The 26,902-nt window shown below is 38.5% G+C and overlaps 1 protein-coding gene across 5 annotated transcripts in view; it reads left to right on the forward strand.

Moving 5' to 3' along the window:
• TBC1D8B (TBC1 domain family member 8B) overlaps positions 1 to 26,902 on the forward strand; it is a 117,385-nt gene that overhangs the window by 24,431 nt on the left and 66,052 nt on the right. For all 5 annotated transcript variants that reach the window (XM_064278654.1, XM_064278655.1, XM_003414817.4 and 2 more), the window contains 2 exons: positions 549 to 756; positions 2,158 to 2,325. In XM_064278654.1, the coding sequence (XP_064134724.1) occupies positions 549 to 756; positions 2,158 to 2,325 (376 nt within the window). The remainder of the gene's footprint in view (positions 1 to 548; positions 757 to 2,157; positions 2,326 to 26,902) is intronic.

The raw sequence follows: 26,902 nt of genomic DNA on the forward strand, positions 1-26,902 counted from the left end.
TTTATCGACACCTATCCTGTGCCCAGCGCTGTGCAAAACAGTGTTGTTATATCATGCCTCTACTTTGGATATTTTTTAAACATTCATTTAAATGTTTGTTTCACTGAATTTTGATATTTTCTTTTATGGGATATTCTTCCTTTCTAAACTTCGATGCCATAAATTTTCATTATTTTATTTTGTTTGAACTGAGTAATTCTCTTGATTTTCTGATAACTTGATATGACAATTATTGTCTACCAAGATTGGTTGTAGCCATCATGGACTTCCAGCAAATCAACCCTTAATAGATGGTTTTAAGGTCTACATCATCTCTAACTTTTGTGCATTTTAATCTACTAATAAAATAAAATTGGAAAGAAGAATAAGCAAAATGAGTTTGTTAGGAATTGGTGTGTTTCTTCCATTTTATAGTTTGTTAAAGAACATAGTATTTAATGTTTGACCTATCTGTTTTACAGTGCATTTAGATTAATTGATATAGGCATGTGTACACTTTAGAATTCATCATTTGAGCCCTCCCCCTTCCCTTTTTTTCTTTTCTACAGAGGCCTGGAAAATCGAGCACACAGTGAGCAATTTATTGCCTTTTACAGGCTGCCCAAAGAAGAGACTTTGGAAGAAGTGCATGAATGTTTCTTATGGGTGCCATTTAGCCACTTTAATACTTATGGAAAAATGTGCATTTCAGAAAACTATATCTGCTTTGCTAGCCAGGATGGCAATCTATGTAGCGTAATCATTCCATTACGAGAGGTAATGAAAATTTGGTTACATATCAGCTTTTAGTTTGAAGGTGTTTTCATTCGCAGAGTAAAATCACCTTTAATTCTGTAAATTACTAAAAACTCAATATGCAGTGTCCTTGTTGTAATTTTAAATATTTTTTTTAAGTTAAGTATTCAAGATAGGTGTTCTAGCTCCTGAGATGCTCTCACTTTTTTTTTTCACTTCTCACATTTTATTGACGATAGCTTTTTTCCTTTACAAATAGAAACAATTGTGTAAATTTACATATGTATCAACCTGAGATGGGTTAGCTGTGTATTAACTGCTGGTGAAGAAAACTAAAGTCTAGAAAGGGAAACTGTCTTCAGTTTCACAAAGGAGAGGAAATCTTACTCCTGCTTCCCACTGAGAAAAAGAAAGGACACAGAAAGCACTAATGACCTACAGCCACATTGCTGAGTTCCTTCCTCTTTTTCGCAACAAACCATCAACATCCAGTGACAATATTATGATGTTGATTTTTTGTTTTTAAAGCTGGTTCAGGCATCATCAATTTTCATTACTTTCTTCTCCCCACCCCCATTCTTCAAATATGGTGAGATAAGGCCATTGAATGTGTACTTTTTGATGAATCATTGCCTCTTGATCCTCTCCTTATCATTCAAATAAGACGCCGTAGAGCCATTTCCATGGATTCAGACATACTGGATTGAGAGACTTGAGTTCTAGTCTCAGCAATTCCCTTTCTGCCTGTCAGATAATGGGGAAACTACAGAACTTCGCTGAGTTTTAATTTCCTTATTTGCAAGCATTTTTTTTATTAACTTTTATTGAGCTTCAAGCGAACGTTTACAAATCAAGTCAAACTGTCACATATAAGTTTATATACACCTTACTCCGTTCTCCCACTTGCTCTCCCCCTAAGGAGTCAGCCCTTCCAGTCTCTTGTGACTCAGTTACTTTTAGTAAAGCCTTCCAGCTCTTATTAAAAGTGAAAGTAGAAAAAAATTAAAAATTTAAAAACAAAACAAGGCATTAGGATGACTAAAAAAGGCATTAGGATGACTAAAACGCAGACGTTTGTGACATGAATAGCAAAATACAGATTATCACATTTGATTGTCAAAAAAGAATAGAATCGGTAACTTTCGTGTAGGTTAGAAATAAATTGTCAGTATTGCAGTGCTGAGTTTTTACAATTGTATTGTGATTTCTTTACACGTTAGCTAAACTTTTTCCTTGAGAAGTGAAATAACTTGCACTGAGGTTACTTCTATCAGTGGTACAGCTAGTACCCAAAGCCAATTTCTTAATGTATCACAGGCCAAAACTTTTAGCTATAAAACACTAGGCCCAAACACATTTTGCCTGAAAAAGTATCAACAGTAACAGAAAAACGTGATTCACTTAAATGTTTTTCACCCCCAGGTCTTAGCTATAGATAAGACAAATGATTCCAGCAAATCTGTCGTCATCAGCATCAAAGGAAAAACAGCTTTTCGCTTTACTGAAGTTAACGACTTGGAGCAACTGGTAACCAAACTCAGACTCAGGTGTGGGGCAGCTTCGACTCGCTATCACGATATTAGCACAGAGGTAATTATATAGTAATTGAATTACTTTGAAAAAAAGGCTTGTTTAGTGTGGTCCACTCTTTAAAAAGAAATTTATAGTATCTTTCCTATTCATATCTAGGTTTATTTAAAAAAAGAATGGAAGCTATAGGAATTATGTTCTATTAGTCATTTAATAAAATAGAAGTGAGAAGTAAAGACTTTATCATTTTAGGAGTGTATACTTTTAAAACATTATTATTACTTGATGTTTTTTACTCTGTTTGCTGCTTGTCATATATACACACCTTGTGTACTTCTATATAACTTGGATTTTAACAGCTCAAGCTATATTTGAGAATTTAACAAGGCCTTGAAAAAGAACTCTCCTCTTACTGTTGCCGAGTGACAGCAATTTTAAGCCAGTCTGCATATCTTTTGTTTAATATCTAGTAGGTCAGCTTTATTTTCATAATGTGGCCCACAGCAAAATAGTGGCATATCTGTTTACATAGTAAAGTCTTAAAAAATAGGGCAAATATTCTTGGCAAAAGGAGGTTAAGAGCCTGATTTTGATGCTTAGTATGTCTTTCGTGGAAATATAGAAAGTTAGTTTCAATTCAAATGATTTTTCTTTTTCGATGCCTAGGAGCCCCATTTTTTAATAGATCGATAAAATGTTTTAAATTATAACTATTTATATTTTAATTTAAAATTCAAAGAAAAAAATCACCATAGGTTTTCCTGCCTACCCTATTTTATTGGGTTTGTAGTGTAGAGCTTTTTACCTCTTTCTCTAGAGTAGAGTAGAACTGAAAACATTATAAGTCAATTATCATGCAGTATTGATAAGACTATCCCTTTCATAATAAAAAAGCGTAATGAAAACGTATAATTAAAATACATATGTCATTTCATTTCTAAACACAGAACCTTCATCTTGGGCATCAAGAGTCTTTCTTGCCCCAACTTTATTATCTCTTTAAAGATAAAGTCGCACTGTCTTTACTATCTCTTCTAGTATGTACCATTTGTTTGCTATGGGGACACAAGTAAAATCTGATCAGTGTTGCTAGTTTCCCTCCCATTACCCCCATATACTTACTGATATCACTTTTTTTTTCCCCGGCCTATTCTATTTCAGGTTTAGTCTCTGTTCAATGATGTGCTTGTTTTTCTCTCTCCTTTAATTTATCTGCCTCTCCAAAACCTGGAGAACTGGGATTTTCCCGTGAAAACTTTCACGTGCCTCTCTCTAGTAGTGGGATATGCTCAGTTGTCAAGGAAGGATTTTGTTTCAAAATGAACTTACCCACTCTTGGAGGTTTTAATAAAGATATGTACAAAATACCAAAGTCAGTATTTCTTTTTGGCTTGGAAGTCTAATTTTTTTTTAATTGTCATAACATTGTATTTTCACTTAAGATTTTTATCTTAGCAATGATGAAGAATATTGATCTGTTTTGGTATCATCTGTATATATCTAGCTTTAATGAGTATGTTTTAAAAATTAGTAAAGAAAGTTCTTTAAACAAGAGCTCATACCATTTGATTTCTAAAAAGCAGAAGTTGTAATTAGTTACATTAATTTATAGCCACACCTGAAAGAGAAAAAAATACATTCTGTAATTTTACCAAGCCTGGTGAATTTACAAAAACAACAAAACTTTTTTTTTAATCTAAATCTCAGAGAAACAAGTCTAAATATGAATACAGGAAGAACTTTAGGAGGTTTTTCTTGTGGGTACGTCAAAGATGTGGTACGAAGAACAAATGTTCCCAGAAGCAATTGGGATTATACGTAAGAATTTGATCTGCCTGAATTTTTAAGTAGATGTCGCTTAAAATTCTCCACATTTTAATAACTTAAAACCTTGGTGCACAAATGGGTTTTGATAATTTTTAATAGACCGGAAAATAGATTAATCTTTTATTTTTATTGACACGTATAATCAAGAAATATCACTTAAAGCACAAATGGGTTTTGATAATTTTTAATAGACTGTTTGGAAAATAGATTAATCTTTTATTTTTATTGACACATATAATCAAGAAATATCACTAGATAATTTTTCAAAATTAAATGAAAGAAAATGGGTTCCTTTAGCTTATTTTGGAAACCCTGGTGGTGTGGTGGTTAAGACCTACAGCTGCTAACCAAAAGGTCGGCAGTTCAAATCTACCAGGTGCTCCTTGGAAACCATATAGGCTAGTTCTCTGTCCTATAGGGTCGCTATGAGTCGGAATCAACTCCAAGGCGACTTTTTTTTTTTTTAGTTTAGTTTTAAGGAAAGTGGCCTATGAAGGGAGAGCATTGCTGAAGATACCTTACTTGATGCTTTTGAAATGCATTATAAGTGAATCATGCCCTGGTGGTGCAGTGGTAAAGAGCTCAGCTGCTAACCAAAAGGTCAGCAGTTCGAATCCACCAGCTGCTCCTTGGAAACCATATGGGGCAGTTCTGCTCTGTCCTATAGGGTCACTATGAGTTGATATTGACTCTACAGCAGTGGATTTTTTTTTTAATATATATAGCATGTCAAAAAGAAGTGGAAATTAAGCTCTTGCCTTAAAGTCTATAGAAGGGCAAATATCTTCTATAGATTATCAAAACATGTGTTGTTAGGTGCTGTCAACATCGATCTCATGTGAAAGAGTAGTACTGCCCCATAGGTTTTTTTTTTTTAAGGTTTGAATCTACCAAGCCAAATTTATTTCAAACAGCCATAATTACAGAAAGCTGATACCAGTGACTGATCAGCAAGCAACTCTGTATCGTGTTCAGAATATTGAGATTTCATAATACAAGGCTAGTGAGGTCCTAGACAGTGGGTTAATTATCACAGCTGAGTATCATGGATACTGTTGGTATGCTGGCCAGATCCTGTTTACCTGGCTAGTGAACCCATCCCTCAGAGTCCCTGGGTGATGTAAATGGTTAATGTGATCAGCTGCTAAACAAAAGGTTGGAGGTTGGAGACTACCCAGAGGCACCTTGGAAGAAAGGCCTGGTGATCTACTTCCCCAAAATCAGCCATCGAAAGCCCCATGGAGCACAGTTCTACTTTGACACACATAGGGTCACCATGAGTTGGAATTGACTTGACAGCAACTGGATTGACACCTATCCCCAGGTGGCGTGAGCTTTGGCTGGTAATCATTCACCCCATTGCCATCGAGTCAATTCCAATTAACAGCAACCCCATAGGACAGAGTAAATCTGCCCCATAGGGTTTCCAAGGAGCAGCTCGTGGACTGGAACTGCTGACCCCTTGGTTAGCAGCCATAGCTCTCAACTACAGCACCACCAGGGCTCTAATCATTCACAGCTGCCCCATTCTCCAGAGAATTGCCCTCAGTCCACAGAGAGCCATTACCTGGGAACCTCACCACCACCCCAGCTGCAACCAGCCACCAATGGCTGACTGATATGGGAGTACAAAAGGCTGGCCCCCTTGCTTCAAAGTAAGACCAACTCTGAGATGCAGTGTGTGCTCTAGATTTCCCATGGGATCAGGCAGAGGCTCCTCTCCAGCTCCACATCTTGTTGAGCTCCTTCTCCTGCCACAGCCTGCTTCCTTCACTTGCTTTCTCTTAGCACACTTTTCCATAAATCACGAGCACCCCAATCCCTGTGTCAAGCTCTGCTTCTAGGTAACCGGATCCAGGACAGCAAGAAAATCCAATTTCCTATTAAAAACAAAATTCTAATATATATGATTTATAATCTAATAAATATAACAGACATGTTTTATGAACTTTGTAGGCATCATAGCTTCAAGGTTGTTGTTGTTAGGTGCCGTTGAGTCACTTCCAACTCATAGAGACCCTGTGTACAACAGTGAAACACTGCCCAGTCCTGCGCCATCCTCACAATCGTTGTTATGCTTGAACCCATTGTTGCAGCCACTGTGTCAGTCCATCTCCTTGAAGGTCTCCCTCTTTTTTGATGACCCTCTACTTTATCAAGCATGATGTCTTTCTCCAGGGACTGGTCCTTCCTGACAACACATCCAAAGTATGTGAGATGAAGTGGTGCCATCCTTGCTTCCAAGGAGCACTCTGGCTGTACTTCTTCCAAGACAGACTTATTCATTCTTTTGGCAGTCCATGGTATATTCAATTCAATTCAGAGGCATCAATTCTTCTTAGGTCTTCCTTATTCATTGTCCAGCTTTTCACATGCATATGAGGTGATCAAAAACACCATGGCTTGGGTCAGGCGCACCTTAGTCTTCAAGGAGACATCTTTGCTTTTTTTTTTTTAATTTAGGTGAAAGGTTAGCCCAAGTTAATTATTCATACAAAAATTTATACACATACTATTATGCGACATTAATTGCAATCCCTATAATGTGACAGCACGCCCCCCCTTTCCATCCTGGGTTTTCAGTGTCCATTCAACCAGATCCTGTCCCTTCCTGCCTTCTCATCCTGCCTCTGGACAGGAGGCACCCATTTAGTCTCGTGTTGGGTGGGTTATCTACTTGAACTAAGAAGCACACTCTTCACAAATATTATTTTGTTTTATAGTCCAGCCTAATCTTTGAAGAGTGGGCTTCGGGAATGGTTTTAGTTCTGGGTTAACAGCGTGTCTGGGGGCCATGGCTTCAGGAGTTCCTCCAGTCTCAGTCAGAGCATTAAGTCTGGTCTTTTTATGTGAATTTGAATTCTGCTCCTTATTTTTCTCCCGCTTTGTCGGGGACTCTCTGTTGTGTTCCCTGTCAGGGTGGTGTCACTGATGGTAGCCAGGTACCATCTAGTTCTTCTGGTCTCACGCTGATGGAGTCTTTGGTTTATGGGACCCTTTTGTCTCTTGGGCTTATATTTTCCTTGTGTCTTCGATGTTCTTTGTTCTCCTTTGTTCCAAGTGGGTTAGGACCAATTGATGCATCTTAGGTGGCCACTCACAAGCTTTTAAGACCCCAGACGCCATTGACCAAAGTGGGATGTAAAACATTTTCTTTCTTTTTTAAAAAAAATTTTTTATTTACTGTGCTTTAAGTGAAATTTTACAAATCAAGTCAGTCTTTCATACAAAAAATTATACACACCTCGCTATGTACTCCTAGCTGCTGTCCCCCTAATGAGACAGCACACTCCTCCTCTCCACCCTGTATTCCCCGTGACCATTCAACCAGCTCCTGTCCTCCTCTGCCTTCTCATCTCTCCTCCAGACTGGAGCAGTCCACATAGTCTCATGTGTCTACTTGAGCCAAGAAGCTCACTCCTCACCGGTATCATTTTCTGTCTTATACTCCAGTCCAGTCCCTGTTTGAAGAGTTAGCTTCAGGAATGGTTTCAGTCTTGGGCTAACAGAAGGTCCCAGGACCATGACCTCCAGGGGTCCCACCAATCTCAGTCAGACCATTTAGTCTGGTCTTTTTATGAGAATTTGAGGTCTGTATCCCACTGTTCTCTGATCAGTCAGGGATTCTCTGTTGTGTTCCCTATCAGGGCAGTCATCGGTGGTAGACAGGCACCATCTAGTTCTTCTGGTCTCAGGCTGATGTAGTCTCTGGTTTATGTGGCCCTTTTTGTCTCTTGGGCTTGTAGTTACCTTGTGTCTTTGGTGTTCTTCATTCTCCTTTGTTCCAGGTGGGTTGAGACCAATTGATGCATCTTAGATGGCCGCTTGCTAGCGTTTAAGACTTCAGATACCACTCACCAAAGTGGGATGTGGAACATTTTCTTAATATATCTTGTTATGCCAGTTGACCTAGATGTCCTCTGAAACCATGGTCCTCAGACCCCTGTCCCGGCCACTCTGGCCTTCGAAGCATTTGGGTGTATTCAGGAAACTTGTTAGCTTTTTGGTTTTAGTTCAGTTGTGCTGACCTCCCTTGTATTGGGTGTTGTCTTTGCCTTCACCTAAAATAGTTCTTGTCTACTATCTAATTAGTGAATACCCCCTCCCTCCCTCCCCACCCTCATAACCATCAAAGAATATTTTCTTCTGTGTTTAAACTTCTTCTCGAGTTCTTATAATAGTGGTCTCATACAATATTTGTCCTTTTGCAACTGACTAATTTCACTCGGCATAATGCCTTCCAGATTCCTCCATGTTATGAGATGTTTCAGGGATTCATTGTTGTTCTTAATCATTGTGTAGCATTCCATTGTGTGAAGATACCATAATTTATTTATCCGTTCATCCATTGATGGGCACCTTGGTTGTTTCCATCTTTTTGCTATTGTAAACAGTGCTGCAGTGAACATGGGTGTGCATATATCTGTTCGTGTGAGGGCTCTTATTTCTCTAGGATATATTCCAAGGGCTGGAATTGCTGGATCGTATGGTAGTTCTATATTCAGCTTTTTTAAGGAAGCGCCAAATCGAATTCCAAAATGGTTGTACCATTTTACATTCCAACCAGCAGTGTATAAGTGTTCCTGTCTCTCCACAGCCTCTCCAATATTTATTATTCTGTGTTTTTTCGATTAATGCCAATCCTGGTGGCGTAGTGGTTAAGTGCTACAGCTGCTAACCAAGAGGCCAGCAGTTCAAATCCACCAGGCACTCCTTGGAAACTCTATGGGGCAGTTCTACTCTGTCCTATAGGGTTGCTATGAGTCGGAATCAACCCGAGGGCAATGGGTTTGTTTTTTTTTTTGGCTTTTGTTGGGGTGAGATGGTATCTGTAGTTTTGATTTGCATTTCTCTAATGGCTAATGATCGTGAGCATTTCCTCATGTATCTGTTAGCTGCCTGAATGTCTTCTGTGATGAAATGACTGCAGAACATTTTCTTTATAAACTTTGTTATGCCAATTGATCTACATGTCCTCTGAAAACATGTTCTCCAGGCCCCAGTGCCAGCTACTCTGTTCCTCAAAGTGTTTGATTGTGTTCAGGAAACTTCTTAGCTTTTGCTTTTTTCCATTTGTGCTGATTTCCCCTGTACTGTGTATTGTCCTTCACTTCACCAAAGATGATTTTTGTCTACTATCTAGTTAGTGAATTCCCATCTCCCTCCCTCCCCACCCTCATAACCATCAAAGAATGCTTTTTTCTGTGTTTAAACCTTTTCTTGAGTTCTTATAATAGTGGTCTCGTACCATATTTGTCCTTTTGCGACTGACTAATTTCATTCAGTGTAATGCCCTCCAAATTCATCCATGTTGTGGGATGTTTCGCAGATTCATCATTGTTCTTTATCATGGCATCCAATATCCCATTACGTGTAAGTACCATAATTTGTTTATCTTTTCTTCTTGTGATGGGCACCTAGGTTGTTTCCATCTTTTTGCTATCATGAGCAGTGCTGCAATGAACATGGGTGTGCATATATCTATTCGTGTGACAGCTGTTATTTCTCTAGGGTATGTTTCAAGGAGTAGGATTGCTGGATCCTATAGTATTTCTATTTCTAGCTTTTTAAGGAAGTGCCAAATCATTTTTGAAAGTGGTCCAACCATTTTACATTCCCACCAGTAGAGCATAAATGTTCCAGTCTCTCCGCAACCTCTCTAGTATTTATTTTTTTGTGTTTTTTGGATTAGTGCCAGCTTTGTGGGGGTGAGATGGTATCTCATTCTAGTTTTGATTTGCATTATGATCGTGAGCATTTCCTCATGTACCGTTAGCCGGAAACTCTGGTGGTGTGGTGGTTAAGTGCTACAGGTGCTAACCAGAAGGTTGGCAGTTCCAATCCGCCAGGCACTCCTTGGAAACTCTATGGGGCAGTTCTACTCTGTCCTGTAGGGTTGCTATGAGTCAGAATTGACTCAACAGCAATGGGTTTTTTTTTTTTTTTTAATCTCTTAGCCGCCTGAATGTCTTCTTTGGGGAAGTGTCTGTTCATATCCTTTGGTCATTTTTTAATTGGGTTATTTGTCTTTTTATTGTTGAGGTGTTGCAGTATCTTGTAGATTTTAGAGGTTAGACCCTTATTAGATGTGTCATAGCCAAAACTTTTTCCCCAGTCTGTGGGTTGTCTTTTTACTCTTTTGGTGAAGTCTTTGGATGAGCATAAATGTATTTTAGAAGCTCCCAGTTATCTAGTTTCTCTTCTGGTGTTTGTGCATTGTTAGTTATGGTTTGTATTCTGTTTATGCCAGGTATTAGGGCTCCTAGGATTGTCTCTATTTTTTCTTCCATGATCTTTATCATTTTAGATTTTGTATTTAGCTCTTTGATCCATTTTGAGTTAGTTTTTTTACATGGTGTGAGGTATGGATCTTGTTCCACCTTTTTGCAGATGGATATCCAGTTATGCCAGTACCATTTGTTAAAGAGACTGTCTTTTCCCCCATTTAACAGACTTTGGGCCTTTGTTAAGTATCAGCTGCTCATAGGTGGATGAATTTACATCTGGGTTCTCCATGCTGTTCCATTGGTCTATGTATCTGTTATTGTACCAGTACCAGGCTGTTTTGACTACTATGGTGGTGTGATAGCTTCTAAAATCAGGTAGTGTGAGACCTCCCACTTTGTTCTTCTTCTTCAGTAATGCTTTACTTATCCTGGTCCTCTTCCCTTTCCATATGAAGTTGGTGATTTGTTTCTCCACCTCATTAAAAAAATGTCGTTGGAATTTGAATCGGGATTGCATTGTGTCTGTAGATCGCTTTGGGTAGAATTGACATTTTCACAATGTTGAGCCTTCTCATCCATGAGCATGGTATGTTTTTCCACTTATGCAGGTCTGTTTTGGTTTCTTGCAGTAGTGTCTTGTAGTTTTCTTTGTATAGCCTTTTATGTCTCTGGCTAGGTTTATTTCTAAGTATTTTATCTTCTTGGGGGCTATTGTAAATGGTATTGATTTGGCGATTTCCTTTTTGAAGTTTTGTTTGTTGGCGTAGAGGAATCCAACTGATTTTTATATGTTTATCTTGTATCCTGATACTTTGCTGAAATCTTCTATTAGTTCCAGTAGTTTTCTTGTGGATTCTTTGAGGTTTTCTATGTATAAGATCATATCATCTGCAAATAGGGATACTTTTACTTCTTTCTTACCAGTTTGAATCCCCTTTATTTCTTTTTCATGCCTTATTGCTCCAGTTAGGACCTCCAGCACAGTGTTGAATAAGAGTGATGATAAAGGGCATCCTTCTCTGGTTCCCATTCTCAAGAGGAATGCTTCCAGACTTCCTTGGTTTAGGATGATGTTGGATGTTGACTTTGTATAAATGCCCTTTATTATGTTGAGGAGTTTTCATTCTTTTCCTATTTTGCTGAGAGTTTTTATTACGAATGAGTGTTGGATTTTGTCAAATGCCTTTTCTGCATCAATTGGTAAGATCATGTGGTTCTTATTTTTTGTTTTATTTATGTGATGGATTACACTGATTGTTTTTCTAATGTTGAACCACCCTTGCATACTTAGGATGAATCCCACTTGGTCATGGTGAATTATTTTTATATGTTGTTGAATTCTATTGGCTAGAATTTTTTTTGAGGATTTTTGCTTCTAAGTGCACGTAGGATATTGGTCTGTAATTTAATTTGTCTTTACCTGGCTCTGGTATCAGGGTTTTGCTGTGGCTTCGTAGAATGAATTTGAAAGTATTCCATCCCTTTCTATGCCATGAAGTACATTTAATAGTACTGGTATTAACTCTTCTCTGAAAGTTTGGTAGAATTCTCCAGTGAAGCCATCAGGGCCAGGGCTTTTTTATGTTGGAAGTTTATTACCTCTTCAATCTTTTCTTTTGTTATAGGATTTTTTTAGTTTTTCTACTGTAGTTTGTGTTAGTTTGGATAGGTAGTGTGTTTCTAGAAACTTGTCCATTTCCTCTAGGTTTTCAAATTAGTTGGAGTCCAATTTTCCAGAGTATTCTCTTATGATCTTTTTAATTTCAGTTGGGTCTGTTGTGATATCGCCAGTCTCATTTCTTATTTGGGTTATTTTCTTCCTCCCCTGTTTTTCTTTTGTCAGTTTGGCCAGTGGTTTATTGATTTTGTTGATCTTTTCAAAGAACCATCTTTTGGTCTTGTTGACTCATTCAGTAGTTTTTCTATTCTCTATTTCATTTATTTCTGCTCTAATCTTTATTATTTCCTTTATTCTCTTACCCGAGGCGCCCCACAGAGTTTTCTTTGAGTAAATTTCCAGGTCTTTCTCCTGTGCAGCCGCCGGGTGGGTTCAAACCATCAACCTTTCAGCTAGCGGCTGAGCGCTTAATCGTCGTGCCACCAGGACTCAAAACCGGCACTATCTTACTTTCCAACTTTTTTGATTAGGAGTTGGTTCCTTACCCTATACAATAATGCAGATAAGAGTAATAGGTTTACTCACACAATTGGTTTTTCTTTGCCTTAATAAGAATAAGGTAATATATTTTCTGTGATTATAATATAAATTAGAAACATGTTTTACCGGTGGGGAGTAAATTTGTTTCTAAGTTAGTAAACCAGGAAGTTTATTAAAAATAAAATTAGACTCTTAATTTTAAATTATGGACTGTGAACAGGAGCCTATTTTGAAGTTAAAAAAAAAAAAACACCAAACCCATTACCTTCAAGTTGATTCCAATTCTGACTCATAGCAACCCTGCAGGACAGAGTAGAACTGCCCCATAGGGTTTACAAGGAGTGGCTGTTGGATTTGAAATGTCAACCTTTTGGTTTGCAGCCAAGCTCTTAGCCATTGTGCCACCAGGGCTCCTATTTTAAGATAGACTTGTGATATTTGAGAGGAGTGTTTCTTTGAGTATTTTTCTTCTAATTTTTGGTTTTACGGGTCAACTCTGGCCCCAACCATGATTTATTTTGCTGACTTTGTGAAATATTCTAATTTAAATCTACTCATTTGTGGAAAAAGAGCCCCAGTGGTGCAAATGGTTAAGCTGTCGGCTACTAACCAAAAAGTTGACGATTCGAACTCACTCAGAGGATCTGTGGCACAGTTCCACTCTGTCAAACGGGGTCTCTATGGGTCAAAATGACTCTACAGCACCTAACAACAGCAACAGTTTTTTTAAAAGTTAACACGTTAAGCAATGTTCATCTTTGCTGTGCCTTTTCTTCACTGTCAGAAGCCACAGACTACTACTGAAGCCAGTGTCAATGCCAAAGACCGAGTAGTCCTGAGAGTACCTCTTAGGATGTCAGTAACGTATGGTGTTTTCTAGACGGGAATGGATTTTGCTCCATATTACCAAAAATAAAATAAACCCATTGCCGTTGAGTCAAATCCAACTCATAATGACCCAATAGGACAGAGTAGAACTGTCCCACAGGATTTCCAAGGCTGTAAGTCTTTATGGAAGCAGACTACCACATCTTAAGTGGCTACTAAATGTGTGCTGAGTGCCAAGTTTATTCCAGTCACAACTGTGAGCACCCAAGTAAATGAATAAACAGAATATATGCGGCCATGGGGTAAAACGCCTCCATCAAAAAAAAAAAAACCCAGAGGCAAAAAAAAGTTCAGAAATTTTAAGCTTTTTCTTGGATAATCTGTTATACTCTTCAAACAATCCAAATATTAAATTATTTTAAGCTACCATCTTTGGAAGTGAATGAGTTCATGTGGTTTTATGAATACTTAAATGCTAGTGTTTAAGAAGTAATTGTGAATAGTAACCCTGATGGCATAGTGATTAAGAGCTACAGCTGCTAACCAAAAGACTGGCAGTTCGAATTCACCAGGTGCTTCTTGGAAACTCTACAAGGCAGTTCTAGTCTGTCCTACAGGGTCACTATGAGTCAGAATCAACTTGACGGCAATGGGTTTAGTTTTTGGGGGGTCTTAAATGCTTGCATTTAAGAGGTAACTGTTAATAGGACTGTCATACTTATTATTGTGTTTATAGATTTATTTTGGGGGTTTCATCACTCAAGAGGTTATTTGTATTTTCCATCTTGGATACTTTCGTCCAGTTTGGATATACTACTAATAGATAAACGCGTGCTCCATTCATATAGTTTAAGGGAATGTACCTTGCTTGAAATCTAGAATACAAGCATGGATTTTTCAATCTGTATTTGCAAAAACATTCCTCATTACAGTCAGAGCTAGAGAAAAATGTAGAACAAAATTCAAACTCACAAAAAAAGACCAGACTTACTGGTCTGACAGAGACTTAAGAAACCCTAAGAATATGGCCCCTGGACACCCTTTTAACTCAGTACTGAAGTCACTCCTGAGGTTTACCCTTCAGCCAAAGATTAGATAGGCCCCTAAAACAAAACGAGACTAAATGGGCACAATAGCCCAAGGGCAAGGACGAGAAGGCAGGAGGGGACAGGAAAGCTGGTAATGGGAAACCCAAGGTCAAGAAAGGGAGAGTGTTGACATGTTGTGGGGTTGGCAACCAGTGTTACAAAACAATAGTGTATTAATACTTTAATGAGAAACTAATTTTCTCTGTAAACAAACCTTCATCTAAAGTACAGTAAAAAAAAGTTTTAAAAAATTCCTCAAAATTCCTCATTAAAATAACTAAATTTGATATTTTGTAGTAAATTAGGTGATTTGTCAAAACAAACTTAAAAGTAGGGAACTGTTGTAATTTGGGACCTATAATCATTAAGTAATGTTCCTTTTATCAGCTTCTTCTACCCTACCCTTATATTCAAACATTGAACTCAGTACTCCTTTCTAACTTTACCTGAATCTTGTCTTAATGTCTAACCATCCAAGGGTTTCAAGTTAAAATATCACTGTATTATTCCACCCTAAGGTGGTATTTTTTTGCCACCTCAGTCATGGGCATTCTTTTCATCTTGCTTAATTACTAAAGTTAAAGGGATGACCTTAGTGAGCCTTTTAAAAAACCCTTAGTGGTAATTCAGATGTTTCGTATAGCTATAATCCACAGAAGCTGATAACTGATTTGTTTTAAAAGTAAACGTTTTGGGGATCATACAATTCATACGGAAATGGAAGGGATTCAGAATAGCTAAAACAGTATTGAAAAAGAATAAATTTGGATGACTCACATTCTCTGATTTCAAAACTTATTACACAACTGCAATAATCAAGACAGGTGTGATAATGGCATAAGGATAGACTAAGTACAATAAATTGATAGTTCAGAAATAGACCTTTACATTTATGGTTAGTTGATCTTTCACAAGGGTGCTAAGGCAATTTAATGAGGGAAAGAATAAACTTTTCAACAAATGGTTCTGGGACAATTGAATATCCACATACAAAAGAATGAAGGCGGACCCCTTCCTTAACTCACAGTGGATCAGAGTTCTAAATGTAAGAGTTAAAAATATAAAACTCTTGGATAAAACATTGTTGATCTTCATGACCTTGAATTAAGGAATTGTTTCTTAGATATGACACTAGTTACACAAGTGACAAAAAAAAATAGATTGGACTCCATCAAAATTAAAAACTTGTACTGCAAGTAATACCATCAAGGAGGGCGGAGCCAAGATGGCGGACTAGGCAGACGCTACCTCGGATCCCTCTTACAACAAAGACACGGAAAAACAAGTGAATCGATCACATACATAACAATCTACGAACCCTGAACAACAAACACAGATTTAGAGACGGAGAACGAACTTATACGGGGAAGCAGCGATTGTTTCCAGAGCCTGGAGCCAGCGTACCAGTCAGGTACGGCACAAGCACAGAGACCTGCTCCACCCTCCTGAACTAACCCCGGGAGGGGGACCAGCCGGTTCCACGGGCGGCGTGGGACGCAGCCAGTAGGAGAAGTCCCCGGGAGGCAGTGACTGGTCTTGGAGCAGAAAGAGCAGCATCCGAGCCGGGGAACCGTCCCGCAGGGATTTGGACTGGACGCAGGTACGCCATAAACACGGAGAGTTGCTCCACCCCCCTGAACTAACCCCGGGAAGGGGACCAGCCGGGTCGCGCGGGCGGCGTGGGACGCAGCCGGTAGGAGAAGTCCCCGGGAGGCAGCGACTGGTATTGGAGCGGGGAGAACAGCGTCCCAGCCGGGACACTCGGTCACGGCACAAGCACGGGGACCTGCTCCACCCATCTGAACTAACCCCGGGAGGAGGCTCAACTGGTTCTCGGGGCGGCACGGCCACGCGGCTGGAGGGACGAGAAGTCCCCGGGAGGCAGCGACTGATTTTGGAGTCGAGAGTGCACCGTCCCAGTAGGGGAGCCTTGACGCTGGGCGTGGGGCTGGAAGCGGAGGATCTGACCGTGACTCCAGCGGGCCAGACCCCCCGGGGGCAATCTCCACACAGCCAGCACACATAGGCGACGCGCCCGCGGGAATCTCAGATATAATAGTCATTCCAAGCAAGACAAGCAACTCTGGCTATATTCTGAGGTGCTACTCTCCTATCTCTCTGTTCCCTCCCCCACCCTCCCCAGGCGGCTTCATTAACATCTGAATAGCCTGAGCCAGAGGGAGAACTCTGATAGGGATCTGACTGCATTTTTTTTTTAGTGGATTTTCTGGAAAAACTAGTTTCCCAGTGATGGCTCGGAGACAACAATCCATAGCAAACCACTTAAAGAAGCAGACCGTGACAGCTTCTCCAACCCCCCCAAACAAAAGAATCAAAACCTTTCCCAAATGAAGATACAATCTTGGAATTATCAGATACAGAATATAAAAAACTAATTTACAGAATGCTTAATGATATCACAAATGAAATTAGGATAACTGCAGAAAAAGCCAAGGAACACACTGATAAAACTGTTGAAGAACTCAAAAAGATTATTCAAGAACATACTGGAAAAATTAATAAGTTGCAAGAATCCATAGAGAGACAACATGTAGAAATCCAAAAGATTAACAATAAAATAACAGAATTAGACAACGCACTAGGAAGTCAGAGGAGCAGACTCGAGCAATTAGAATGCAGACTGGGACATCTGGAGGACCAGGGAATCAACACCAACATAGCTGAAAAAAAATCGGATAAAAGAATTAAAAAAAATGAAGAAACCCTAAGAATCATGTGGGACTCTATCATATAAAGAAGGATAACCTGCGGGGGATTGGAGTCCCAGAACAGGGAGGGGGGACAGAAAACACAGAGAAAATAGTTGAAGAACTCCTGACAGAAAACTTCCCTGACATCATGAAAGACGAAAGGATAGCTATCCAAGATGCTCATCGAACCCCATTTAAGATTGATACAAAAAGAAAAACACCAAGACATATCATCAAACTCACCAAAACCAAAGATAAACAGAAAATTTTAAAAGCAGCCAGGGAGAAAAGAAAGGTTTCCTTCAAGGGAGAATCAATAAGAATATGTTCTGACTACTCAGCAGAAACCATGCAGGCAAGAAGGGAATGGGACGACATATACAGAACACTGAAGGAGAAAAACTGCCAGCCAAGGATCATATATCCAGCAAAACTCTCTCTCAAATATGAAGGCGAAATTAAGATATTTACAGACAAACACAAGTTTAGAGAATTTGCAAAAACCAAACCAAAGCTACAAGAAATACTAAAGGATATTGTTTGGTCAGAGAACCAATAATATCAGATATCAGCACAACACAAGGTCACAAAACAGAACGTCCTGATATCAACTCAAATAGGGAAATCACAAAAACAAACAAAGTAAGATTAATTAAAAATAAATAAATAAAAATACACATAACAGGGAATCATGGAAGTCAATAGGTAAAAGATCACAATAATCAAAAAGAGGGACTAAATACAGGAGACATTGAACTGCCATATGGAGAGTGATACAAGGCCATATAGAACAATACAAGTTAGGTTTTTACTTAGAAAAATAGGGGTAAATAATAAGGTAACCACAAAAAGGTATAACAACTCTATAACTCAAGATAAAAACCAAGAAAAACGTAACGACTCAACTAACATAAAGTCAAGCACTACGAAAATGAGGATCTCACAATTTACTAAGAAAAACGCCTCAGCACAAAAAAGTATGTGGAAAAATGAAATTGTCAACAACACACATAAAAAGGCATCAAAATGACAGCACTAAAAACTTATTTATCTATAATTACCCTGAATGTAAATGGACTAAATGCACCAATAAAGAGACAGAGAGTCACAGACTGGATAAAGAAACACGATCCATCTATATGCTGCCTACAAGAGACACACCTTAGACTTAGAGACACAAACAAACTAAAACTCAAAGGATGGAAAAAAGTATATCAAGCAAACAATAAGCAAAAAAGAAGAGGAGTAGCAATATTCATTTCTGACAAAATAGACTTTAGACTTAAATCCACCACAAAGGATAAAGAAGGACACTATATAATGATAAAAGGGACAATTGATCAGGAAGACATAACCATATTAAATATTTACGCACCCAATGACAGGGCTGCAAGATACATAAATCAAATTTTAACAGAATTGAAAAGCGAGATAGATACCTCCACAATTATAGTAGGAGACTTCAACACACCACTTTCGGAGAAGGACAGGACATCCAGTAAGAAGCTCAACAGAGACACGGAAGATCTAATTACAACAATCAACCAACTTGACCTCATTGACTTATACAGAACTCTCCACCCAACTGCTGCAAAATATACTTTTTTTTCTAGCGCACATGGAACATTCTCTAGAATAGACCACATATTAGGTCATAAAACAAACCTTTGCAGAGTCCAAAACATCGAAATATTACAAAGCATCTTCTCAGACCACAAGGCAATAAAACTAGAGATCAATAACAGAAAAACTAGGGAAAAGAAATCAAATACTTGGAAAATGAACAATACCCTCCTGAAAAAAGACTGGGTTATAGAAGACATCAAGGAGGGAATAAGGAAATTCATAGAAAGCAACGAGAATGAAAATACTTCCTATCAAAACCTCTGGGACACAGCAAAAGCGGTGCTCAGAGGCCAATTTATATCAATAAATGCACACATACAAAAAGAAGAGCCAAAATCAGAGAACTGTCCCTACAACTTGAACAAATAGAAACTGAGCAACAAAAGAATCCATCAGGCACCAGAAGAAAACAAATAATAAAAATGAGAGCTGAACTAAATGAATTAGAGAACAGAAAAACAATCGAAAGAATTAACAAAGCCAAAAGCTGGTTCTCTGAAAAAATTAACAAAATTGATAAACCATTGGCTAGACTGACTAAAGAAATACAGGAAAGGAAACAAATAACCCGAATGAGAAATGAGAAGGACCACATCACAACAGAACCAAATGAAATTAAAAGAATCATTTCAGATTATTATGAAAAATTGTACTCTAACAAATTTGCAAACCTAGAAGAAATGGATGAATTCCTGGAAAAACACTACCTACCTAAACGAACACATTCAGAAGTAGAACAACTAAATAGACCCATAACAAAAAAAGAGATTGAAACGGTAATCAAAAAACTCCCAACAAAAAAAAGCCCTGGCCCGGACGGCTTCACTGCAGAGTTCTACCAAAGTTTCAGAGCAGAGTTAACACCACTACTACTAAAGGTATTCCAAAGCATAGAAAATGACGGAATACTACCCAACTCGTTCTATGAAGCCACCATCTCCCTGATACCAAAACCAGGTAAAGACATTACAAAAAAAGAAAATTATAGACCTATATCCCTCATGAACATTGATGCAAAAATCCTCAACAAAATTCTAGCCAATAGAATCCAACAACACATCAAAAAAATAATTCACCCTGATCAAGTGGGATTTATACCAGGTATGCAAGGCTGGTTTAATATCAGAAAAACCATTAATGTAATCCACCACATAAATAAAACAAAAGACAAAAACCACATGATCTTATCAATTGATGCAGAAAAGGCATTTGACAAAGTCCAACACCCATTCATGATAAAAACTCTTACCAAAATAGGAATTGAAGGAAAATTCCTGAACATAATAAAGGGCATCTATGCAAAGCCAACAGCCAACATCACTCTAAATGGAGAGAGCCTGAAAGCATTTCCCTTGAGAACGGGAACCAGACAAGGATGCCCTTTATCCCCGCTCTTATTCAACATCGTGTTGGAAGTCTTAGCCAGGGCAATTAGGCTAGACAAAGAAATAAAAGGTATCCGGATTGGCAAGGAAGAAGTAAAGTTATCACTATTTGCAGATGACATGATTATATACACAGAAAACCCTAAGGAATCCTCCAGAAAACTACTGAAACTAATAGAAGAGTTTGGCAGAGTCTCAGGTTATAAAATAAACATACAAAAATCACTTGGATTCCTCTACATCAACAAAAAGAACACCGAAGAGGAAATAACCAAATCAATACCATTCACAGTAGCCCCCAAGAAGATAAGATACTTAGGAATAAATCTTACCAAAGATGTAAAAGACCTATACAAAGAAAACTACAAAGCTCTACTACAAGAAATTCAAAAGGACATACTTAAGTGGAAAAACATACCTTGCTCATGGATAGGAAGACTTAACATAGTAAAAATGTCTATTCTACCAAAAGCCATCTATACATTTAACGCACTTCCGATCCAAATTCCAATGTCATATTTTAAGGGGATAGAGAAACAAATCACCAATTTCATATGGAAGGGAAAGAAGCCCCGGATAAGCAAAGCACTACTGAAAAAGAAGAAGAAAGTGGGAGGCCTCACCTTACCTGACTTCAGAACCTATTATACAGCCACAGTAGTCAAAACAGCCTGGTATTGGTACAACAACAGACACATAGACCAATGGAACAGAATTGAGAACCCAGACATAGATCCATCCACGTATGAGCAGCTGATATTTGACAAAGGACCAGTGTCAATTAACTGGGGAAAAGATAGCCTTTTTAACAAATGGTGCTGGCATAACTGGATATCCATTTGCAAAAAAATGAAACAGGACCCATACCTCACACCATGCACAAAAACTAACTCCAAGTGGATCAAAGACCTAAACATAAAGACTAAAACGATAAAGATCATGGAAGAAAAAATTGGGACAACCCTAGGAGCCCTAATACAAGGTATAAACAGAATACAAAACATTACCAAAAATGATGACGAGAAACCCGATAACTGGGAGCTCCTAAAAATCAAACACCTATGCTCATCTAAAGACTTCACCAAAAGAGTAAAAAGACCACCTACAGATTGGGAAAGAATTTTCAGCTATGACATCTCCGACCAGCGCCTGATCTCTAAAATCTACATGATTCTGTCAAAACTCAACCACAAAAAGACAAACAACCCAATCAAGAAGTGGGCAAAGGATATGAACACACATTTCACTAAAGAAGATATTCAGGCAGCCAACAGATACATGAGAAAATGCTCTCGATCATTAGCCGTTAGAGAAATGCAAATTAAAACTACGATGAGATTCCATCTCACACCAGCAAGGCTGGCATTAATCCAAAAAACACAAAATAATAAATGTTGGAGAGGCTGCGGAGAGATTGGAACTCTCATACACTGCTGGTGGGAATGTAAAATGGTACAACCACTTTGGAAATCTATCTGGCGTTATCTTAAACAGTTAGAAATAGAACTACCATACAACCCAGAAATCCCACTCCTAGGAATATACCCTAGAGATACAAGAGCCTGCATACAAACAGATATATGCACACCCATGTTTATTGCAGCTCTGTTTACAATAGCAAAAAGTTGGAAGCAACCAAGGTGTCCATCAACGGATGAATGGGTAAATAAATTGTGGTATATTCACACAATGGAATACTACGCATCGATAAAGAACAGTGACGAATCTCTGAAACATTTCATAACATGGAGGAACCTGGAAGGCATTATGCTGAGCAAAATGAGTCAGAGGCAAAAGGACAAATATTGTATAAGACCACTATTATAAGATCTTGAGAAATAGTAAACCTGAGAAGAACACATACTTTTGTGGTTACGAGGGGGGAGGGAGGGAGGGTGGGAGAGGGTTTTTTATTGATTAATCAGTAGATAAGAACTGCTTTAGGTGAAGGGAAAGACAACACTCAATACATGGAAGGTCAGCTCAATTGGACTGGACCAAAAGCAAAGAAGTTTCCGGGATAAAATGAATGCTTCAAAGGTCAGCGGAGCAAGCGCGGGGGTCTGGGGAACATGGTTTGCGGGGACTTCTAAGTCAATTGGCAAAATAATTCTATTATGAAATCACTCTGCATCCCACTTTGAAATGTGGTGTCTGGGGTCTTAAATGCTAACAAGCGGCCATCTAAGATGCAGCAATTGGTCTCAACCCACCTGGAGCAAAGGAAGATGAAGAACACCAAGGCCACACGACAACTAAGAGCCCGAGAGATAGAAAGGGCCACATGAACCAGAGACCTACATCATCCTGAGACCAGAAGAACTAGGTGGTGCCCGGCCACAATCGATGACTGCCCTGACAGGGAGCACAGCAGAGGACCCCTGAGGGAGCAGGAGATCAGTGGGATGCAGACCCCAAATTCTCATAAAAAGACCAAACTTAATGGTCTGACTGAGACTAGAGGAATCCCGGCAGCCATGCTCCCCAGACCTTCTGTTGACACAGGACAGGAACCATCCCCGAAGACAACTCATCAGACATGAAAGGGACTGGTCAGCGGGTGGAAGAGAGATGCTGATGAAGAGTGAGCTAATTATATCAGGTGGACACTTGAGATTGTGTTGGCAACTCTTGTCTGGAGGGGGGATGGGAGGATAGAGAGAGAGGGAAGCAGGCAAAATTGTCAAGAAAGGAGAGACTGAAAGGGCTGACTCAAGAGGGGGAGAGTAAGTGGGAGTAGGGAGTGAGATGTATGTAAACTTATACGTGACAGACTGATTGGATTTGTAAACGTTCACTTGAAGTTTAATAAAAGTTATTAAAAAAAATAATAATACCATCAAGAAAGTGAAAAAAAAAACCATAGGATGGGATTTGTATCCAGAGTAAAGAACTCTTACAACTCAATTATAAAAAGACAAATCAATTAAAAAATGGTCAAACGATTTGAATACACATTTCTCCAAAGAAGATACAGAAATGACCAATAAACACATGAAAAGATACTCAACATCCTTACTTATTAGGGAAATGCAAATCAAAACCACAGTGAAATACAATCCCACACCTACTAGGGAGACTCTAATAAAAAAACACAGACAATAACAAGTGTTATTGAGAATGCTGAGAAATCAGAACAATTATACATTGCTGGTGGGGATGTAAGTTAGTGCAGCCACTTTAAGAAACAGTTTAGTAGTTTCTCAAAACGTGAAACATAGAGTAACCATATGACCCAGGTTTCCACTCCTAGATATCTATCCAAGAGAATTAAAAACACGTCCACCCAAATATTTGCACATGGATGTTCTTAGCAGCATTATTCATAATTGCCGTAAATGGTCACAACTCCAGTGTCTATCAACTGCTAGGGCTGGGAGTGTGGAGAATGGGGAGTGACTGCAAATGAGTAGGGATTTTCTTTTTGGAGGTGATGAGAATGTCCTAAACTTATATTGTGATTATGATTGCACAATTCTGTAAATATACTAAACCATTGAATTGTACTCTTTAAATGCATGGATATTCTGGCTCGTGATTTATATCAATAAAGATGTTAAAAATAAGCTAAAAGTTTTGGGGAAACCTTTGTCAGCATTCTTAGCTTAAATACCTTTGGCATACATAAAGTTTTACCGTGTAGTTAAGCTTTACTAAGTATGTTGATAAAGGTTCCTCAAACCTTTTCTTAGAAAACCGTCAAATTAATGGTCTGGAATCTTACTTCCCTTAAAAAAAAAATGTACTCTAATACTGAGAATGGAAAAGCCCTCTTGATCTCTTCAATCTTAAAAGATTCAAATACAGCTAGCACTTTTTAAGTGTCTCCTCTGTGTTAGACATTATGCTAGTTGCTTTCACATACGCTATATTAATTTCATAATTATCCTGTGATAAAGGTGTTATCCTCATTTACATATGAGGAAACCAAGGCTCAAAGAAGGTAACTTACAGGAATTATGTAGGTAGAAAATGACAAAAACATATGGGTTAGGTTTCAGCTCTCAGTTAAAATCACATAATAATCCTACCTCCTTAAATTCTCAAATCTGTTTAGCAATATATTTGATAATCTCTTGGGCTACTTCTATGATAACTAGTCTCATCTGTTCAATGGAAATTACATTACTTTAACTCTCAATATAATCTTAATCGAATACACTTTATTTCATCCTATATTCTGATAACAGTTGTTAACTATTGACAGTATGGGATAAGAAGGAAGACAACTGGAATGAAAATTAAAAGGCCAAATTCTAGACACAACTGTCATTAAAAATCCCTGAATATGAGCAAATTGCTTAATCTCTCTGTACATTTACCCCATCTGTAAATTGAGAGGGTAAAGCAAAATAATGTTCTTTGTACTTATTGGATATTCCCTCTTAATACATCTCAAGCTAAGAATATTCCAAGAGTATTTTCAACTATGTCTCAGCAAGCTGAGGTTTCCCACTTCCAAAATTATTCTTGATCTTTAAATCTAGTAGAAAAGCTTGTTCTGTAGTACTGATGTTTCCTATGTGAACCTTTACTTATTTTCTCTTGGTTTATCTACTAGTCATGCTGTTGTTTTTTTAGGTGCCATCAAGTTGGTTCCCACTCATAGTGACCCTGTGTACAACAGAATGAAACACTGCCCGGTTCTACGCTATCCTCACAATTGTTACGCTTGAGCCGGTTGTTGCAGCCAATCTGTCAATCCATCTCATTGAGAGTCTTCCTCTTTTTTGCTGACGCTCTATTTTACCAAGCATGATGTCCTTCTCCAGGGACTGGTACCTCTTGACATTTGCAAAGATTGTGAGACAAAGCCTTGCCATCCTTGCTTTTAAGGAGCGTTCTGGCTGTACTTCTTCCAAGACAGGTTTGTTCATTCTTCTGGCAGTCCTTGGTATATTCAGTATCCTACGCCGACACCGTAATTCAAAGACATCAATTCTTCTTTGGTCTTCTTTATTTTTTGTCCAACTTTTTCACAGCACACAAAGTGATTGAAAACACCATGGCTTCGATCAGGTGCACCTTAGTCCTCAAAGTGACATCTTTGCTTTTTAACACTTTAAAGAGGTGTTTTGCAGCAGATTTGCCCAATGCAATATGTTGTTTGATTTCTTGACTGTTGCTTCCATGGGTGTTGATTGTGGATCCAAGTAAAATTAAATCCTTGACAACTTCAATCTTTTTCTCCACTTATCGTGATGTTGCTTATTGGTCCAGTTGTGAGGATTTTTGTTTTCTTTATGTTGAGGTGTAATCCATACTGAAGGATGTAGTCTTTGATCTTCATCAATAAGTGCTTCAAGTCCTCTTCATTTTCAGAAAGCAAGGTTGTGTCATCTGCATATCACAGGTCATTAATGAGTCTTCCTGCATTCCTGATGCCCCATTCTTCTTCACATAGTCTAGCTTCTTGGATTATTTGTTGAGCATACAGATTGAATAAGTGTGGTGAAAGTCTACAACCCTGACGCACACCTTTCCTGACTTTAAACCACACAGTATCCCCTTGTTCTGTTTGAGTGACTGCCTCTTGGTCTATGTACAGATTCCTCATGAGCACAATTAAGTGTTCTGTAATTCCCATTCTTTGCAATGTTATCCATAATTTGTTATGATCCACACAGTAAAATGCCTTTGAATAGTCAACAAAACACAAGTAAACATCTTTCTGGTATTCTCTGCTTTCAGCCAAGACCCATCAGACATCAGCAATGATATCCCTTATTCCACGTCCTCATCTGAATCCGGCTTGAATTCCTGGCAGTTCTCTGTCAGTGTACTGCTGCAACTGCTTTTGAATGATCTTCGGCAAAATTTTACTTGAGTGTGATATTAATGATATTGTTTGATAATTTCTGCATTCTGTTGGATCACCTTTCTTTGGAATGGACACAGTTATGGATCTCTTCCAGTTGGTTGGCTAGGTAGCTGTCTTCCAAATTTCTTGGCATAGATGAATGATTGCTTCCAACGCTGTATCCGTTTGTTGCAACATCTCAATTGGTATTCTGTCAATTCCTGGAGCCTTGTTTTTGCCAGTGCCTTCAGGGTAGCTTGGACTTCTTCCTTCAGTAACATAGGTTCTCGATCATATGCTACCTCCTGAAATAGTTGAACATCAGCCAATTCTTTTTGGTACACTGACTCTCTGTATTCCTTCCATCTTCTTTTGATACTTCCTGGGTTGTTTAATGGAAACCCTGGTGGTGTAGTGGTTAAGTCCTGCGGCTGCTAATCAAAGGGTAGGCAGTTTGAATCCGCCAGGCGCTCCTAGGAAACTCTATGGGGCAGTTCTACTCGGTCCTATAGGGTCACTATGAGTCGGAATCGACTCGACGGCACTGGGTTTGGCTTGTTTAATATTTTTCCCATAGAATCCTTCAAAATTGCAACTCAAGGCTTGAGTTTTCTCTTCAGTTCTTTCAGCTTAAGAAATGCCAAGCGTGGTTTTCACTTTTGGTTTTCTAACTCTAGGTCCTTGCATACTTCATTATAATACTCTTCTATTCAGCTTTTACTTCATCATTTCTTCTTTTCACTTTAGCTTCTGTACACTTAAGAGCAAGTTTCAGAGTGTCTTCTGACATCCATTTTGGTTATCTCTTTCTTTCCTGTCTTTTTAATTACCTCTTCCTTTCTTCATGTATGGTGTCCTTCATATCATTCCATAACTCATCTAGTCTTTGGTGATTAGTGTTTAATGAGTCAAATCTGTTCTTAAGATGGGTTCTAAATTCAAGTGGAATACTCAAGGTCATACTTTGCTCTGCTGGACTTGTTCTAA

The sequence above is a fragment of the Loxodonta africana genome, chromosome X, assembly GCF_030014295.1.
Source record: "Loxodonta africana isolate mLoxAfr1 chromosome X, mLoxAfr1.hap2, whole genome shotgun sequence".
Taxonomy (NCBI): Eukaryota; Metazoa; Chordata; class Mammalia; order Proboscidea; family Elephantidae; genus Loxodonta; species Loxodonta africana.